At 37.9% G+C, this 17,590-nt stretch overlaps 3 protein-coding genes across 6 annotated transcripts; 1 reads left to right on the top strand and 2 right to left on the bottom strand.

Moving 5' to 3' along the window:
• Positions 1-38: 38 nt before the first annotated feature.
• LOC106353400 (ATP-dependent zinc metalloprotease FTSH 12, chloroplastic-like) lies at positions 39-5,185 on the top strand. Its single transcript, XM_013793156.3, has 19 exons — positions 39-620; positions 694-878; positions 1,004-1,230; positions 1,317-1,594; positions 1,717-1,794; positions 1,877-2,119; positions 2,212-2,352; positions 2,440-2,607; positions 2,673-2,785; positions 2,934-3,150; positions 3,239-3,310; positions 3,393-3,512; positions 3,613-3,729; positions 3,826-4,002; positions 4,148-4,267; positions 4,361-4,435; positions 4,533-4,640; positions 4,714-4,794; positions 4,898-5,185. Exons 1-19 carry the CDS (start codon positions 204-206, stop codon positions 4,973-4,975), a joined length of 3,015 nt encoding a protein of 1,004 aa, XP_013648610.2. The 5' UTR covers positions 39-203; the 3' UTR covers positions 4,976-5,185.
• Positions 5,162-10,513, bottom strand: LOC106405637. Of its 3 annotated transcripts, none has more exons than XM_013846155.3 (9): positions 10,280-10,513; positions 7,034-9,955; positions 6,880-6,951; positions 6,652-6,804; positions 6,374-6,537; positions 6,143-6,290; positions 5,935-6,057; positions 5,609-5,696; positions 5,162-5,527 (listed from the first exon to the last, which is right to left on the bottom strand). In XM_013846155.3, exons 2-9 carry the CDS (start codon positions 9,818-9,820, stop codon positions 5,328-5,330), a joined length of 3,735 nt encoding a protein of 1,244 aa, XP_013701609.2. In that variant the 5' UTR covers positions 9,821-9,955; positions 10,280-10,513; the 3' UTR covers positions 5,162-5,327. The 3 variants fall into 3 exon arrangements, with proteins under 3 accessions (XP_013701609.2, XP_048591679.1, XP_048591680.1); XM_048735722.1 differs by having other exon boundaries at positions 10,345-10,489; XM_048735723.1 differs by having other exon boundaries at positions 10,364-10,419.
• A 207-nt stretch (positions 10,514-10,720) lies between these two features.
• On the bottom strand, positions 10,721-15,221 carry LOC106356904 (protein SOMBRERO). Of its 2 annotated transcripts, none has more exons than XM_048735724.1 (4): positions 14,561-15,221; positions 13,829-14,089; positions 12,994-13,265; positions 10,721-12,491 (listed from the first exon to the last, which is right to left on the bottom strand). In XM_048735724.1, exons 2-4 carry the CDS (start codon positions 14,016-14,018, stop codon positions 11,880-11,882), a joined length of 1,074 nt encoding a protein of 357 aa, XP_048591681.1. In that variant the 5' UTR covers positions 14,019-14,089; positions 14,561-15,221; the 3' UTR covers positions 10,721-11,879. The 2 variants fall into 2 exon arrangements, with proteins under 2 accessions (XP_048591681.1, XP_013652075.1); XM_013796621.3 differs by lacking the exon at positions 14,561-15,221 and adding an exon at positions 14,289-14,505.
• Positions 15,222-17,590: the final 2,369 nt, after the last annotated feature.

Below are 17,590 nucleotides of genomic sequence, written 5' to 3'. Positions count from 1 at the left end.
GAGCCTGTTTTAGTTTTAGCATCATCTTCTTTCGAACTAAACACAGTGTGTTAGTAGATAAACCTTCCTTACCGGAAGAGAAGCGCAGGTCTTGCCGGAGATACGAGACTGTGCCTTGTTTCCTTCCCTTGTTTCAGCTCGTTTAACCGGGAAAATCCCCAAGTGTTTCTGGTTTTGCTCAATTGAACTTGAGATTTCTTTCAATGGAGATTGCGATTCCGTATAAACCGAACCCTCTTATCTCTTCGCCGACGAACTTGCTCAAAAGACCTAAAAGTTCCGGTCTTGTTCGGTGTCCCGCTAAGTATGGACACCGAGTTACAAGGAAAAATCCGATCTTTCGCGTCTACGCGTCTGAAAGTAGTGATGGGTCTTCGTCTAATAACGGTGGAGGGTTCTCGTGGTTTAGGTTGACGCAGTCTCTCCGTATTGGCCTGGAGGGGATTGGAGAGTCTGTGACGAAGGAAACTGGGTTTGACCCGGAAGAAGCAGGTGCGAGAGTGGATGAGTATGTGGGTCGTGTTAAGGCTAGCGTGAAGAAGGGCCAGGGCGAGTTGACTCGCTTTAGGACTGAGTTAGTGCCTTCGTTTATTGATTGGAACAAGTGGGAACACTGGAAGGTAAGCTGTTCAGCATTTTAATCTCTAAGTACTTCCTGTAGTTTCTTAACGAGAGAAGATGTTTTTGTAACAGGACATCAAGAATTGGGACGGTAGACGAGTTGCTGCATTGATGATATATGCTTTTGCGCTGTTGTTTTCTTGTCAAAGAGTTTATGTTGCCGTCCAAGCTCCCCGTATAGAACGAGAAAGAAGAGAGTTAACTGAGTCTTTTATGGAGGCTTTGATCCCTGAGCCATCTCCTGACAATATAGATAAGTGCGTGCTTCCTAATCCTCAGTTTCCATTTGTAAATTCAAGAGTGGGAAGAGTAAAGTATATTGTGTTTAGTGGAGGACTTGCTAGGATGTCTATGTCCTGATATTTTTTTCCTAGCGTTGCAGGTTTAAGAGAAATATGTGGAGGAAGACAACACCTAAAGGCTTGAAACTAAAAAGGTTCATTGAAGCGCCTGATGGAACACTTGTCCACGATACTTCCTATGTTGGAGAAAATGCATGGGATGATGATCTGGAGTCAACAGAGGGATCTCTCAAAAAAATTATTGACAGAAATGCGAGGATTCAGACAGAGGCAAAGAAGAAACTAAGCCGTGATTTGGGTGTCTCTGGTTAGTGCATATACATTTTAGACGGAGGCATTGGTAAGCTTGCTTTTGACCATCTAACCTCTCTTTGTTGTATCTTCGTATGGTAGGTGAAGTTGGAGGCAGTGTAGGTACATGGCAGGAAAGGCTTGCAACCTGGAAGGAAATGCTGGAAAGAGAAAAAATATCAGAGCAGCTAAACTCCTCAAGGGCCAAGTACGTTGTTGAGTTTGATATGAAAGAGGTGGAGAAAAGTCTTCGCAAAGATGTTGTTGAAAAGACCTCTGAAACTGAGGGAACAAGAGCTCTCTGGATATCAAAGAGATGGTGGCGTTATCGCCCTAAGCTTCCTTATACCTATTTTCTTCAGAAGCTTGATTCTTCGGAGGTATAACTCTAACCTCTACTCTTGCTCAGATTTGGGATTGTGAGCGGTATAGGATGATATATCTTTTTACTTCTTTGTTCTTGAGCTTATGTTGATATCACTGTGTGTGTGTGTTTTAACAGGTTGCAGCTGTTGTCTTCACGGAAGATCTAAAGAGACTGTATGTGACAATGAAAGAAGGTTTCCCTCTAGAATATATTGTAAGTAAAAAAAAAAACACATAACTGCATGTATTAAAACTGAAGGATGTACATTCACCATTTCTTATTATTCATTTTCTAGGTTGACATTCCATTAGATCCATACTTGTTTGAGACTATTTCTAACTCCGGAGTTGAGGTGGATCTCCTTCAGAAAAGGCAGATCCACTACTTCATGAAAGTGTTCATTGCACTTCTGCCTGGGATACTAATTCTATGGTTTATAAGAGAATCCGCCATGCTTCTCCTCATCACATCAAAGCGGTTTCTATACAAGAAGTATAATCAGCTGTTTGATATGGCTTATGCGGAAAATTTTATACTGGTAATCATCATAACCTTTTTGCTTCGTTGATGTATGGCCTTCTTCAAACATGTTCACACTTCTATTGATAAGTTCTTCTAATTTTCATCCAGCCGGTTGGAGATGTCAGTGAGACAAAATCAATGTACAAGGAAGTGGTACTAGGCGGTGATGTTTGGGATCTTCTTGATGAGCTAATGATCTACATGGGAAACCCAATGCAATACTATGAAAAAGATGTTCCCTTTGTCAGGGTAAAATACAGCTTGACCCACACTGGCATGTGATTAATGGTTTGATCTAGGCTCAAATTCTCATTCTGTTTTTGGGTTTTGAGTCAGGGTGTGCTTCTTTCTGGACCTCCTGGGACAGGGAAAACACTTTTTGCGCGAACACTGGCAAAGGAAAGTGGACTACCATTTGTGTTTGCGTCTGGTGCGGAGTTCACAGACAGTGAAAAAAGTGGTGCCGCAAAGATCAATGAGATGTTTTCAGTGGCGAGACGAAATGTAAGCCCTCATTTGCTATATACTCACACGATAATTGTGGATCTGATTTTATATATTATCTCCAGGCACCTGCATTTGTGTTTGTGGATGAAATTGATGCTATTGCTGGTAGACATGCTAGGAAAGATCCAAGGAGACGAGCAACGTTTGAAGCTTTAATTGCACAGCTCGATGGAGAGTAAGACCCTGCACTTGTTCTGAGATGGATGTTATTTGTTTTCTAGATTTATCTGACATTTGATTTTTGATTCCGTGTTCCTTCCTCTCTATGAGGTTTATGGCATATGCATTAAGGTTCTCATGTCTTTAAATTGTACCACACGCAGGAAGGAAAAGACAGGTATTGATAGGTTTTCATTGAGACAAGCTGTGATATTTATCTGCGCTACCAATAGACCTGATGAACTCGACCTTGAGTTTGTCCGCTCTGGACGTATTGACCGTCGGCTGTATATTGGTTTGCCTGATGCAAAGCAAAGGGTGCAAATATTTGGAGTTCACAGCGCCGGGAAGAACCTTGCTGAAGATATAGACTTTGGGAAGGCAAGCACTTTTTTCCTACTAATTTGTAATCTTGATAGATAGGTGTTTGCTCACTCATAAATACTCTTCCCCTCTTTTCTACCTGTAGCTTGTTTTCCGGACAGTTGGGTTCTCTGGGGCAGATATCCGGAACCTTGTTAATGAAGCAGCTATAATGTCGGTATGTGATATTCGTGTCTGTATCTCAATTTCCCGACAGAAGTATGCAATACTTAGAGAAGGATCCTAACTCAAATTCTCAGGTGAGGAAGGGACGTTCGTCTATATATCAGCAAGACATTGTTGATGTGTTAGATAAACAATTGCTCGAGGGTATGGGTGTACTTCTTACAGAGGAAGAGCAACAGAAATGTGAACAAAGTGTTCGTATCGACATCCTTCGTACTATTTATCTCAAATCATACGATACCATAGAGCTAGAAGGTCCTTAGTCCTTACTATTGGATTTTGATGTAACATTAGGTATCTTATGAAAAGAAGAGACTTCTGGCTGTTCATGAGGCTGGTCATATAGTGTTGGCTCATTTGTTTCCTCGGTTTGACTGGCATGCATTTTCTCAGCTCCTTCCTGGTGGCAAGGTACGTTTCAAAACCTCTTTGTTCAGTTATTATAAATTGTTGTCAACGCAGTGTTATAATGGATTGAATCAACAGCTCTCCTCTTGAATTTTACAGGAAACTGCTGTATCAGTGTTCTATCCACGCGAAGACATGGTAGACCAAGGTTATACAACATTTGGTTATATGAAGATGCAAATGGTGGTAGCTCATGGTGGACGCTGTGCTGAACGTGTGGTTTTTGGAGATGATGTCAGTGACGGAGGAAAAGATGACTTGGAGAAGATAACAAAAGTAAGTTCAGTCTTATCTTTTTATGTCATCTGATTAAATCATCAACTCTGTAGCAAATAGCATCTATGTAACTGAACATATCTTCAAAGTTGTGGTGTAAATTTTAGTCCATATTTTAAATATGAATCTGATATTTTGTTTCCAGATTGCCAGGGAAATGGTGATTAGCCCCCAAAATACAAAATTGGGTCTCACTCAACTGGTAAAAAAGATTGGAATGGTGGATTTACCAGATAATCCAGACGGCGAGCTGATTAAATACAGAGTATATCCATTCATCACAGACTAGTACTTTCCCATTTGCATTGGCATTCTCAGTAGTTCATAGTGTTTTACTCTGCTTCATGATAAATTTCAGTGGGACCATCCTCATGTAATGCCGGCAGATATGTCTATTGAAGTATCCGAGCTATTCACTCGCGAGTTGACAAGGGTACTTACTCTTTATTTGACTCAGCACACCAAATCTTATTGATAATCTCTCATGTAGATCAAAGCTGAAACATTGGGATTTAATGGTTGTGTGACAGTATATTGAAGAGACTGAAGAACTTGCGATGGATGCTCTCAGAGCAAACAGACACATTCTGGATTTGATCACAGGAGAGTTGCTGGAACGATCAAGGATAACTGGATTGGTATGAAAGTGAATTTAATATTATTCTGTACACAGACACTCTCAGACTAAGAAGTTTGTCTTTCATATTGTAGGAAGTTGAAGAGATAATGAAGAGTCTTTCTCCTTTAATGTTTGAGGATTTTGTGAAACCATTCCAGATAAACGCAGACGAGGTAAGCTCATTGTTTATTTATAAACTTCTAGATTCCAAATGAAGTCTAGAAACGTAATCTGACATCAATGTTGATAATTTGGAAAAAAAAAAACACATTTCAGGAGGAACCTTTGCCTCACAAGGATCGAGTGAGCTATCAGCCAATTGATTTACGTCCTGCACCACTCCACAGATGCTAGAAGAAGCTTTTACTCTTCTCCTGTCACCACAAAGATGGTCCCTCTCATAAACCAAATTGTCCAAACATATAGAGAGCATTTAGCAAAGTTTTGTACTCTGCTTCTGTCTGTATCTGATACTATTGTAATATGGTTACTGGTGAAGGTAAACACTAAACAGTGGTGTATTAAACAGAGACAAAACAATGATATAAATTTATTTTTCATTTTTTTCTAGTTTTTTTTTCCAAAGATAACAAAGGAGTCGAGAAATCTCTCTCCTCAAACACTGAAGTATATAAAGTGAAGAAAAAAATACAAAGAATTGTAAACTTCGACTTTTTCACTGCACATAATGAAAAGAAGGGTTCTCTCATCTGGAAGCTCTGTGAGTTGGTGGCTTGGATTGGGTCGAAGTCGCTGCAGATGACATCACTCGTAAGCGCCCAGCTATCTCCGTGAAAGATGGTCTTGCCGTTGGGTTTGGCGCCCAACACTCCTCCATTAGTGTTCTCCATTCATCGTCACAGAAGGCTGGTATGGTTGGCCTCAGTGTGTTGTTCACTATCCCACCTGCATTTTTTCACAATCAAAGTCATCATCCATTCAAATCTCATTCCGAACATGAATGAAAAAGTGAAACAGGCATGACACCTATTATGGCCCCATAGTGCATATTGGCATATGGTTCCTCTCCGGTCAGAATCTCCCACAGAACAATACCAAAAGAGAAAACATCAACCTGCGGGTAAAAAACAACAAAATGAAGGATTAAACCCTATCATAGATCTCATAGTTTGTTTGCATTCTCAATCATAATATACTATGACGCCATGTATTAGCATGAGATCCTCTTCTCAAGAAACTAAACATATACTCTATCTCAAATAATTCTTGAACGGGAAAATAAGCGACTCGTGATTCTTGAAGACAAAGTAGCTATTGGATATTCACTGGCATTATATCAAGCATGATTTTACCTTTTCTGAAACTTTGCTGCTGCTTCCATTTAGAAGCTCTGGTGCCATCCATGGTAAGGTTCCACGTACACCACCAGATACCAATGTATTTCTCTTGATTTTTGACAAACCAAAGTCACCAACCTGAGGTGAATTAGCATGTTATTTATCTGATTTGTTGTAACGTCATCTTATAAACATGAAAATTGTCTACCCAAATCGTGTTTACCTTGCAGATTGGACGAGAAGGATCTTTCAAGTTCACAAGTAGATTGTCACATTTCAAATCGAAATGAACAATATTTTTGGAGTGCAAATATTCCATTCCAAACGCAGCATCCATGGCAATGATTAGTCTCTTACGACGATCAAGATGTCTGGTCATGTAAATAAAAGAGAAAAGTGCATAAGTTAAATGAACACAAACTATTATCAGAAGACCTAATATGAAGAACTTTACCTGTCTCTGCGGACCAGAACATGCCTTAGAGAACCATCAACCATGTACTCTGTCACGGTCGCCAATGTCCCCCCAGGCCCGTCTTTTACAACACCATAAAATGCTACCACATTCGGGTGATGGAGTTTTGAAAGAATATCAGCCTCTCCCCAGAATTCACCAGTCTGCCGAAAATCAGTTATACATTAACCAAAGTAATGTGGAAAATAACATTTGCCATGAACTGTAGGCATGGCCAGAAGAAAAATGCATAACGAAATGATTTGCAAACAACTCACCAATCTCTCTTGCTCTGATGACCGCCCAGCAAAGCAGCTCTTCTTGATCCTCTTGATAGCGACATCTGATCCTCTCCATTTTCCATGGTACACCGTTCCAAAAGTACCAGAACCAAGCTCTTTCAACTCCTCAAGATCTTCATTCTTAATGATCTGATGATATTTAACAGTTTATTATAAAATACGTAAATAAAACATTAGTAGAAGCACAGGGGGGATAGATCATACCTGCAAGCCATCGTAGTCAGACTCTGATCCAAGTGGAGGAACCGCAGCATGCCTTGTTTCTGTCTTTTCATCCTAGAAGTTCCCATCCTCATTAGTAAAACTTGTGGTTTTGGGGATTATAAAATAAGATAAAAATGCTGTTACTAACTCGTACCTTTGGTTCAGAATCTGGCAACCTCAGGTTCTCCACCATAGCACCAAATTCTTCGCTCTCTGTGACCTTCATCTGATCATCCTCTGGACTAGGGAGAATAGTGCTAGTGCCACCGCCGTTCCTTTCAGAAAAACCATCCCCATAATCTCGACCTAAAGTCAACTGAGGATCCGCAAGGTTTGTTGAAATACCATCTCTACTCAATGGTGTGACGTGATGCAATCTGGAGCTCTCTCCACCATCTTTAATGTCAGATGGAAAGTGAGAATCAGCTTGGTCAATACTCGCAACATCTCTTTGGATAAACTGTTGTTCAGCCAGCTGCTGAAAATACGACCAATTTTTAGGATCATGATTCTGCACATTCATGCTAACAGCAGCTCCATCGTGAGGATATGGATGGACAGACGATGTATCCTCTGAGATTGCTTTTGAAAATATTTCAGAAAGGAAGTCACGAGGAAACCGGTCATTGATATCTATCAGAATGTCTCCCTGTAGAGAATCAGAACGGCGAGTGGAAGCTTGCTCTTCAGGGATAACATGGCTCGAGTTGGAAACATCAATCTCAGTACCTGTCCCATTGACTATTCTGTTCTTGTTTGCATCATCAGGATTTGCGATTTTACGCAGGTGCTCGGAGTCCAACGTATCATTTCCAAAGACTGTCTCAACATTTTTATGCTTCTGGTGGGTAGCATCACCATTAACAGTTTGGGAATCTTCATGTGACTTTCCAACTGCTTCTTTTGCTCCATCTTGCTGTGCATTGCTCGTTTGTGACTGAGACATTAGGAACTGAGAGCCTAGAGAGTCATCAGATTTCGACAAACGATTTAGCAATTCTAACTGTTCACGAGGTATTCTCTCAGAGCGATAAACCCTCGGTGGAGGCTGGATAGGCTCCGGATAGTTCAGATCAATTAGATTTGACTCAGAGTCGTTATGAACAGGACCACAGGCACCAGTTGAAGTTGAAAGCTGATCTTCACTACCAGATGGAGGAACCTGCCCAGCAATGACAGCATCACGGTAAGTAGCAGGCTTTGGAGAAGCATTCTGCCGTGTGTCTCCTCGAGGGGGAAGCAAATGTGCCTCCTGGCTAGGTGTAGTTGTTGCTGCTGACACCTCCCGAACATGATTGTGATTCTTCACCTCAACATCATCTAACTGAGGAGGACTCTGGTGATCCTTTGCCAAAGTTTTACGGTTTTCAGCTTCAGCATGCTCATGAACTTTCGTATCAGGTGATACCTTTTGCTCCTCTACTATTGCTTGCGTGCTTTGTGGTGTAGTGCCAGGGTACAAATACCCTTCAGGCCAGCCACTTTGCTGATTGGCATGCCCTTGGAATGGTATAGAACCGGTAGTTTCTGTGACAGCGGAGTAGTTAGAATTGTGAGCATACAAAGGAAACCGCTCTCTTTCTCCATGCTGAACCACATGCCCGTAATACGGAGGGAACATTCCATAGGAGCTGGCAGACCCTGGTGTGATGGATTGTGGATACTGAAAAGAAGAGTCTGGAGTTATAGATTGGGGATACTGAAATGAGGAGTCTGGAGTTATAGATTGGGGATACTGAATAGAGGAACTATGGGGAATGGACTGAGAATAATGAAGAGCAGAACTTGGCGGGACAGGTTGCTGCAACTGATATGCAGGACTGGGTGGAATAGATTGAGAATAATGAAGCGTTGAGCTTGGTGGAATAGACTCGGACTGTTGACCAGAGGATTGTTGGAAGCCATTCGCCATCAGCTGCGGTGCGCTAACTCCAACAACATCTCCATTAATGTTATTGACACCCTCCGTGTTCCGCACATCAAGCTCAGCTAAGTTGTTTGCTGAAGAGATATCTCGCCCATTAAGGATTGAGTTCCTTCCTAATCCAATGTCCATACCATTCACAGCTACAACATACTGAAACTCAGAGTCACCATCATTTCTATTAACCCCCAAAAGAGCATCATCATCCAGATCGTTGATAGAGAAGAGAAACATCCTAAGCTTTTGAGATCCCCCACGATTTTCCATCTCATAATACTCTTCAAACATATTCTGGAGATCTTCTTCACACGATACAGACACCAACGCATCAAGATCTTCACCAGGAAGCTGGTACTTGACAACATGAGTTTGGTAATAGATCTCAAGGATCTTTTGCTTAAGAGCCAGCCAAGATATGTCCTTCCTTACGGAAATAATGTGCGTCTCACCTCCAACGTACCTAAGCTTCGAATCACCTGGGCGTGGAAGTATCTTCCCACCAAAGCTGCAAAGAATCTTCACCTTCGCTGTTACACTACCAGAGGCTGAAGAAGCTGCGTACCCATTTAAATTTCCTAGACTTCTATCCTTACTAATCGAACCTTGCGGCGCTGACTGGACATGACCAAGCTTATTATCAAACTCGTGAACCGAAGGGTTTGTTCTGTCATAATCCCTGAAGCCATTTTCTGCAGCACTCAGCCTGGAGACATCTGAAGCACAGTCGGATCCTGCGTGACTTATCCCTAGCAAACCTCTAAGCTCCATATAACCAGTGTTATTAGGAGGGTTCATGTCTCCAGCTCCGTTGGGGTTGGAAGATCTCTGAGGAATCACCCGGTCACGCATAAACTCGAGAGAAAACTCCTCCCCTGTCTGTATAGAGTAGTTATGCACAGGTTTAACATCAGAAGCGTTTGGATTGAGAGGTAGAAAACGAGCACTCGCTTGATCAGGCACAAAGGGTTGAGGAACAGTCTCGTATCCAGGCTGCTGCTGATGTCTAGGTTTATCCATTACAAACAACACAATCTTCCGACTTGATCTAACTGAAACACGAATCTAACATGGCTGAATACTACAGAAACTACTTAAAAAGACAGAAGAGTGATTCAGTGCTCCTCTTCAAGATCGATGCTGGCGATAATTAAGCTGCAATCAAAGAAATGAGGGTTTAGTCACACTCACATGGCAAGATCGAAAGGTATAACAGAAGACAAAATAGGCATTTTGAATGTTCTAGAAACCTATGTGAAGTATCGAATCAAAATCTCTAAAAACAAGATTTCTCCATGATTGCTAAGCAGATATTCGATTGCGAACTAAATTGCGAACTAACCAAACCGTTTCACCTAAATCAGCTGATTCAAGCAAACATCACAACTCTACAGAATAGCTTGAAGAAAACTAAAAAAAAAAAAAAAAAAAAAATCTAATGCTTGAGTAAAGCTCGAACAAGAAAGAACAGAACAGTACCAAAGCAATATCTTATCGTGCGTAACCACTAGAGATTAAGCTTTAGAAAGGACTGAGCGGATAACCAGAAAGAATAAATTTTACTGGAAGATATCGTCTCTCTCTCTCTCTCTATCTCTCTTGGCTCCTGTTTCATCAGAGTACCAAAGCCAAAGGATGATGAACAGATTAATACAACAAAAACCCTACGTTTTTTATTTTAAAATCAATAAAACCAATTTGACGTCGTCTAGCAAAAAAAAGTAATTAGTTTGTGAATCTTATAATTTAAGAAAAAAAAAACAGAAAATCCAAATCTGGTCAAAATGATTTAAAATTGTGAAAGTACCCTCAAAAGTTTCAGAAATTACTAATTTGTTCGTTCAGTTGACCTTCTTGAACCTCAGATTGAGCCTGGGACGGTCGGACCTTTATTAATCTTGTATATGTACTATAGTTTGCATTAAATACCAATCTCCTAAATCAGCAGAGATCATATAAAGAACATGGCCAAGATTCAAAATCACTATTGGCAACAACAACATAAAAAAAGGTTGACTTTTAACCTGAAAGAATCATTTTAACTCCTTTCTCATCTCATTCCAAAGTAATTATAAAGTAATAACGTTTTGTTGATTCCATAATATTAACATTCCAAAACACTTCATACTACAGTATATATTAACAGAAAAGGCAACTCTAAATGGTTATTTTATTAGAGGCTTTGTAGTGGACACTTCAACTTCAAAACTCAAAAGCGCCTTATGCCAATGTGGGGCGGCAATGATTGGGCCCATCATATATATAACAAACCGTGGTCGGTTCACCGTGTATTTTGTTTTGAATGCTAAAAATGTTTCTTTTAGAACCTGGAAGAAGTCTCATGAGAAAATAAATATAGGTTTGGTTGACAAAAAAAAAGTTTGGTTGACAATCAAAACAAATATATATATGTATGTATATATATCTTGCATCTGAACTCGATTCTTATTGAATTTTTTTGAGAAAATTATAAATATGTCTTTATTTTTTTATTATTAATGGAAAATTATAGTTGAATGGACTGGTAAGGGTAACATACAAGTATACATGTATGCATGCAATCGCAAGATAGCTTCCATTGTTACTTTATGATATAATACAAGTAAAGTAATTTGGTCGGCCACCGCTCCTAAACGATTTGATTTCTTTTGTGTTTGGACCAGCAAAACACACCGTCAGAAAGAAAAAGAAAAAAATAAACACATTTTTTCAACGCATGCCGTCTAGATTATTTAAAACACACAAAATAATAATAACAAATATTTTCATATTTGACATGTATACATTTTCTCAGACTATTTTTGAAAACGTAAAGAAAAAAGTATTGAACATGTATAGTGGAAACTATTTTTGTGATGGTGCAAAACAAGTATTGAACATGTACTTTTGTGATGAGTCTGATGACGCGGTACTAATCCTCGGAGAGACAGAACATGAGATCAATAATGAAAGACATAATTATAGAAAAAACAAAAACACATTTCAAAAACAGCAGGTACTTGTTTCTGTGACAACTTCCACAGCTTAAAGAAGAGAGTAAATAAAATTGAAAACATGAGACTGATCAAACTTGATTAGTTTACTTTGGGAACTTGAGAAGATTAGCATTGTTTCCCAGATAGTGAAACGGGAACCTTTGATTATTTGGAGATGAAGAAGAACCACCATTGTCATGAGTAACAGCCTGGTCGTTGTTACTCGAATCACCAAAACATTTTGCTTGATGGTTCTGCACTTGTTGTTGCTGTTGGTGATTCATGTTGGTTGTAGTAAGAAGCTTGTCAAGAAACGACCAGTCTCCACCATAGTTGTTGTTAGAAGTCAGCCTCAGTAGATTCTGTGAGCATTCAATGTCTGTTGTGTTGATTGACGACACAAACGGTTGGGCCGAGTCAGGGCTAAAGAGCTGAGGGAGATGCATTGAGCCATGGCTTAAAGTGTTTGCAAACTCATGTAATGGCATGTGGATCTGTCTTCCCATGTGATGATGATTCTGATGATGATCCAGAGAATGTGAGATCAAAGAAGAATGATTGTTTGGATTGGACTCATTGTGATGCTGCTGCTGATGATCATCATTGTTGGTGCTTATGTATTGGTGATCATGATGATGATCTTGATCTTGTTCTTGGTGAAATCCTCTGAAATGATTCTTCTTCTTGAACACTCTGCATACAACCCATCCATCTTCCTACAAATTACACATAGTTAGTTCACATTATGTAGCATATGGTCTCTGTATTTAATTTATAGAAAATGGCAAATGACTTAGATAACAAAAAATAATAATATTATGACTAAATTAGCACTAATTAAAAAAATGACTAAATTATTTCAAACTCTAAACCATTATCGTAAGCCATCCACTAAATAGTAAACTTCAAACTCTAATCATTAAATCCAAAGGCAAATATAAAATAAAATGTCTTTTTAACTTCTTCTTTTTTTTTTGAAAAAAAAAGTTAAAAAGACATTTATTTTATATTTGGTTAATGTTATTTTGTTATTTTATTGTTTTTAGTTAAAATACATTTTATTTTAACTTTTAGTTAATGTTATTTTGCCATTTTATTTTCTCCCTTGTATGCTAATTTTGAAATAATAAGATGTTTTAACAAAAAAAAAAAGAGAAATAATAGGATGGTTTGGTGCTAATTTTCTCTACAAAAATGCAATATGATATATTAACGTACCTGTATTTCGTTTTCGTTATCATCTAGGCGATATTCATGCATGATCCATTCAGTTTTGTGGCCATGAGGAGCACGACCAGTGTAGAAGACAAGAGTCTTACGAAGTCCAATCTTCTTGGAACTGTTTAGATGTATGGATTTGTCTCTACCAGTAGCCTTCCAGAACCCGGCTGCAGTGGCCCGGTTGGTTCGAGTCCCAGTCGGATACTTCTTGTCTTTGTGGCTAAAGAAGTACCACTCATTTTGAGGACCCGACCCGATCCTGCATTTCTCTACATAGTTACAAAAAACACACGAAGTTTAATATTTATAAAATGTAAGAAAAAAATACCAAAATTAATTTAGCTTGCGGCAACGGGTTTGTTATATGTCTGCAATTTGAAAAACCATTGGCTTATTTTGAGGGCACAGTACATAATAATATTACGTCAATATTCCTAGTCATATACTACAAGACATTATACTTTGTCTCTTTCTTGATGTACACGCGTATAAAGCTTCGTGGATCCATAAAAACTGGAAAATAATTGATCAGGATGAGAACTGATAAAACTTATAAGTCCTTATATAAGTAGATGCATGTTTTCATGGAGGCCCAGACAAAACCCTAGACAATATTACCCGATTTAACTTGTAGTTTTGTGCAGAGCAACAGCATAATTCCCCGTATAATACAATTAAGTTAGATAGAAAACTATAATGTTAATCGTGGTAGTCTATATATTAGTACTGGTAAATGATAAATAATATGTCATTAAGTGTGTGGATTAGGTGGTGATATTTGTAGTTATTAAGGACTAAAAGAGTTTAATTATAAGTGGATTGGAAGTTTTACCTTTAAGTTCCCAAGGTTCAAGCTTGTTGAGATCAACTTCTCTAATCACATCTAAATCAATTGGTTCATAAGAAACCTTCTTCTTGAGGTAATAATATAGAAGCTCCTCCTCGGTTGGATGAAAACGGAAACCAGGAGGCACTGAGAGCTGTCCTCCTCCGGCCACCGTGGACGACGAGCCTATCTCCATTATCTGGATCTCTTCTTTAAGCAAATCAAATACTTCCCTTTAGTCCTTTTCCCTAATCAATTGTATATAACCTGCGGCAGTAACAAAAAATACATCAAATGTAAGCAAAAATAGATGAAGAAAGAATGGGTTTCACCAACCAGTCTAAGAAGTTGTCAAGGCGTGCATTTTTCAGATCTAAGAAACAAGAAAACCCTAGTCCATCATGCATGCACATATTCATAAAGAACAAGCAACTTTTTCCATTAACAGAAGCCGAATCTTTCTTACATAGGTATGCACGAAAGTAACTTGAATATCCCAAAAGAAACATGACGTTTGTTGAAAACCGAACAGTCTCTCTTCTTGAACAAGAAAGTTCTGATGATATAGACTTAGTCATGTTTTTGAGTAATCAAAGAAAAGAAGTGAAAATAGAGAGATACTTGAAGTGAAAACTACACATATATATGTACTAGTGAGTGCGTGTATATATATGTATATGAAAATGATGATGATGACAACAATGAAAGATATATGATGGAAGGGGAAAGAAAACGAACCTTGGAGGCCGGAAAGTATTGCTTCTGTTAGAGGCAAGAGGTAGAAGACAATGAAAGAGAGAAGGCAAATACGCAAGCACAATGAATTTCTACAAAACTGAAGATATCTTAGCTTCAAGGGCACGATGTTTAGGGTTTCTATCTATCTATCTCTTTCTTTCTTTCTTTCTTATTCTTTGAGATAGAGAGATGAGAGAGAGTGAGAGACTCGGGTTTCTATGGATTAGTGCCACCATTATTTGTATTCAATTTAATATACCAATGCTGGTCACAGAAATATATGATAACTACTTTATTGTATCGGCAATTATTATAACAGTTTCATGTTATGAATCTCAATCTATATATACATCTAAAAATAGATTTCATCTCTAGAAAATGTAATTTCTTGTGAGCAAATAATCTTACAGATTCCATATCGAACTTTTTTGTGGTATTATATGTTATAAATCAATTTTCCATTCGCACATCTTATTTAACTTTAACATTGTCTAGTCTACTTTTTCTTTAACAGTTGATTTCATTTCCCAATCAAATTCTTGTCTTCTTCTTTTTTGGCTAAAATTTTCCAATCAATATTGTATCTACTCGTACAAATATATATATTTTTTATTTAATTTGTATTTTGTACTAATCAAATGTACAAGTATATACATGTACATGTATAATATATGTTTATATATATATATATTAGAGAAATACACTTTATTTCTTTCGTGCGTGGCGTGAATATGCTATGCTTATGAGGATTAATCTTGATCACCATCGACTACAGCTATTCTTTATAAGACTGGCTAATTTGCTTTGAAAACAAGTAGAATCCGATTAATAAATACAGAATACTAGTAATAAAATACACAGTAAATATTACAGTATATTAGAAAATCTGGTTTTTGTATCCCAAGGACAAAACAAAACAAGAATTGAAGCTTCTATACCCTCAATTTGCAGTCAAATGTTGCGAATACAAATGATGTATCGTACCTTGAATTATGCTCCCATTTATTTTTTTATTGCATCAATTTCAGTGCAGTTTCATCAAAGTTAACCAAGTCTTAATGCTACTAGTATTTGTTTATAAAATTAGTACAACTAACATAAACGTTAGCTCAAATATGTTCCCTAATTACCAAATTAATTTAAATCGTGAGATAAAATGATAGCTTTACTGTATGATTGAGCGAATAAGTTTGGTTAACCAAGTCTTAGCATTTTTGTTACACAAGTTTCTTATATTGGTTCACAGTTGTAATATAAAATTTATATTATTCACGTTTTTATATGTCAGACCCCACTTTCCATCAAAGAATCATGTACATATAAGTATGATAAAAAAAAAGTTACAGCCCTATATATGGAAGATCTAGTCAATTGTGAATATGATTTCCTGATAAAGAAATCGTCCATGTTGAAGAAAAAAGGTCAATATACAAACGAATACATATGAAGACTTTGAGCCTTAGACAAAAATGAACAATTAAGAAGAATTGGAACACAAAAGAAAAGAAGATAATAGAGGAAACGGCACGTAGGAGAAGAGCGTCAGCACGTGCGGATGAAGAAGCAGAATCCTGAAAGGCCGTGGAGAGAAGCACGTGATGGTCCAGCACCAAATCCACAATTCAAGGTCCCTTGTTTGACTTAACCGTCTCGTCCTGAGATTCGTGCCAAAAGTGATCCTCTTCTCTCTTTTTCTCATACATAAAACATAACGAAAAATATGATATTATGATAACTTTGAATTCATAAATTCCATGTAACATACATGAAACACGTAAGAACATTGGATTCTCACGGTAATTCATCTCTTCGTAACAACTTATGAAACTTGCAAGTTTTTTGTTGCCCAATGTTAATTTATAATTATCTTATATATTGAGAGGTGCCGTTGCCTTCACGAAGACGTCTTGCAGTAAACCATTATTAATGCATGGTTTAATCATACAGATAGATACCAACATGTTCTGATATTTATATATTGATATTTTATAATCCCCATTATGGCCAAGTGTTACATATTTTTAAAGGTTATACGCTCATATTTGCTTGTAAGCCTAGCATCCATTTTCTAAATAAATATTTTAATATTTTAAAGAACAATATCGGAAAGGCGTCAGAACAGTAACTCTCTGGCGTGAGGAATTACAAAAATAGACTAGGTTCATACAACTTAAGCACATCAAAACAAACATGTATTTAATGTGTGTGTGTTTGTTTATTGTACTTGTTCACAGTTTCGTTTCAGGTAAATTACTGGATCAGATGGTTATACAATCAACATACTATATATATTTTTTATGGTGTAAGACAATCAACATAATATGATAATTTTCATGTAAATTAAAAGAAAAATCGTGGAATAGTTGCAGCATAAGTCATACAAGTGTTGCTAATTATTGGTGGCTTAATTGACTCTTGACGGTGAGCACTGAGCAACAACGGGCAGATGTGCCAAGTTGGCTCCAACCAAACCAAGCAACCCCGACCCGGAGCGTTTTGTTTTGTCATAAGGGGCAATTACACGTCATCATTTTGAAAAGAACACGAACTGTATTTAAACAAGTTCCTGTGAAGTAACATGTGTGAGCTGTTTTCAATATGGTTGGATGCAACAACAGTCAGGCCCTAAAATAGACTACACTTAGTTTCTTTTTGGTCCTTGACCTATCTGATTGTGATTTATGTGTATGACATTACGTTGATACACACATGTCAGAAAAGAGATTCATCGTTTGAGATCAAAAGCAAATCAGGTTTCATTTGCTTTAAACATCTCAAGCTTTGCAAATAGAGTCGGCTTGCTTGGGCCAGAAACAGAGCCGGATGATGCAGTGAACATATTGACAACCAAGGCATTGTTGGACTTCAAAGACAAGTTATGAAAGGTATATGCTGTGTTATGTCACATTATCCTAGGACCATAGTAAAAATATGGACAATCAAGACACTGGTTGTGATAAGAAGTGTCTTTTGAATGATTTGCGCGTTGATTAGTAGCACAACCGCTCATGTTGTGGTAAGTATTCAATC

This window comes from Brassica napus, chromosome A7 (genome assembly GCF_020379485.1).
Source record: "Brassica napus cultivar Da-Ae chromosome A7, Da-Ae, whole genome shotgun sequence".
Lineage (NCBI taxonomy): Eukaryota > Viridiplantae > Streptophyta > Magnoliopsida > Brassicales > Brassicaceae > Brassica > Brassica napus.
This window is presented reverse-complemented; position numbering and strand designations above follow the sequence as displayed.

What these genes read in the sequence shown, in the direction of transcription:
- LOC106353400 (XM_013793156.3), top strand. Translation starts at nt 204, where the DNA reads ATGGAGATTGCGATTCCGTATAAACCGAACCCTCTTATCTCTTCGCCG. An exon ending in TTTCAGTGGCGAGACGAAAT is followed by an intron (nt 2,608 to 2,672) that starts GTAAGCCCTCAT and finishes TATTATCTCCAG; the next exon opens with GCACCTGCATTTGTGTTTGT. An exon ending in AGCTCCTTCCTGGTGGCAAG is followed by an intron (nt 3,730 to 3,825) that starts GTACGTTTCAAA and finishes TGAATTTTACAG; the next exon opens with GAAACTGCTGTATCAGTGTT.
- LOC106356904 (XM_048735724.1), bottom strand. Translation starts at nt 14,018, where the DNA reads ATGGAGATAGGCTCGTCGTCCACGGTGGCCGGAGGAGGACAGCTCTCA. An exon ending in TGAACCTTGGGAACTTAAAG is followed by an intron (nt 13,266 to 13,828) that starts GTAAAACTTCCA and finishes GTAACTATGTAG; the next exon opens with AGAAATGCAGGATCGGGTCG. An exon ending in ATAACGAAAACGAAATACAG is followed by an intron (nt 12,492 to 12,993) that starts GTACGTTAATAT and finishes TGTAATTTGTAG; the next exon opens with GAAGATGGATGGGTTGTATG.
- LOC106405637 (XM_013846155.3), bottom strand. Translation starts at nt 9,820, where the DNA reads ATGGATAAACCTAGACATCAGCAGCAGCCTGGATACGAGACTGTTCCT. An exon ending in CATCAGAGCAAGAGAGATTG is followed by an intron (nt 6,538 to 6,651) that starts GTGAGTTGTTTG and finishes GATTTTCGGCAG; the next exon opens with ACTGGTGAATTCTGGGGAGA. An exon ending in CTTCTCGTCCAATCTGCAAG is followed by an intron (nt 6,058 to 6,142) that starts GTAAACACGATT and finishes AATTCACCTCAG; the next exon opens with GTTGGTGACTTTGGTTTGTC.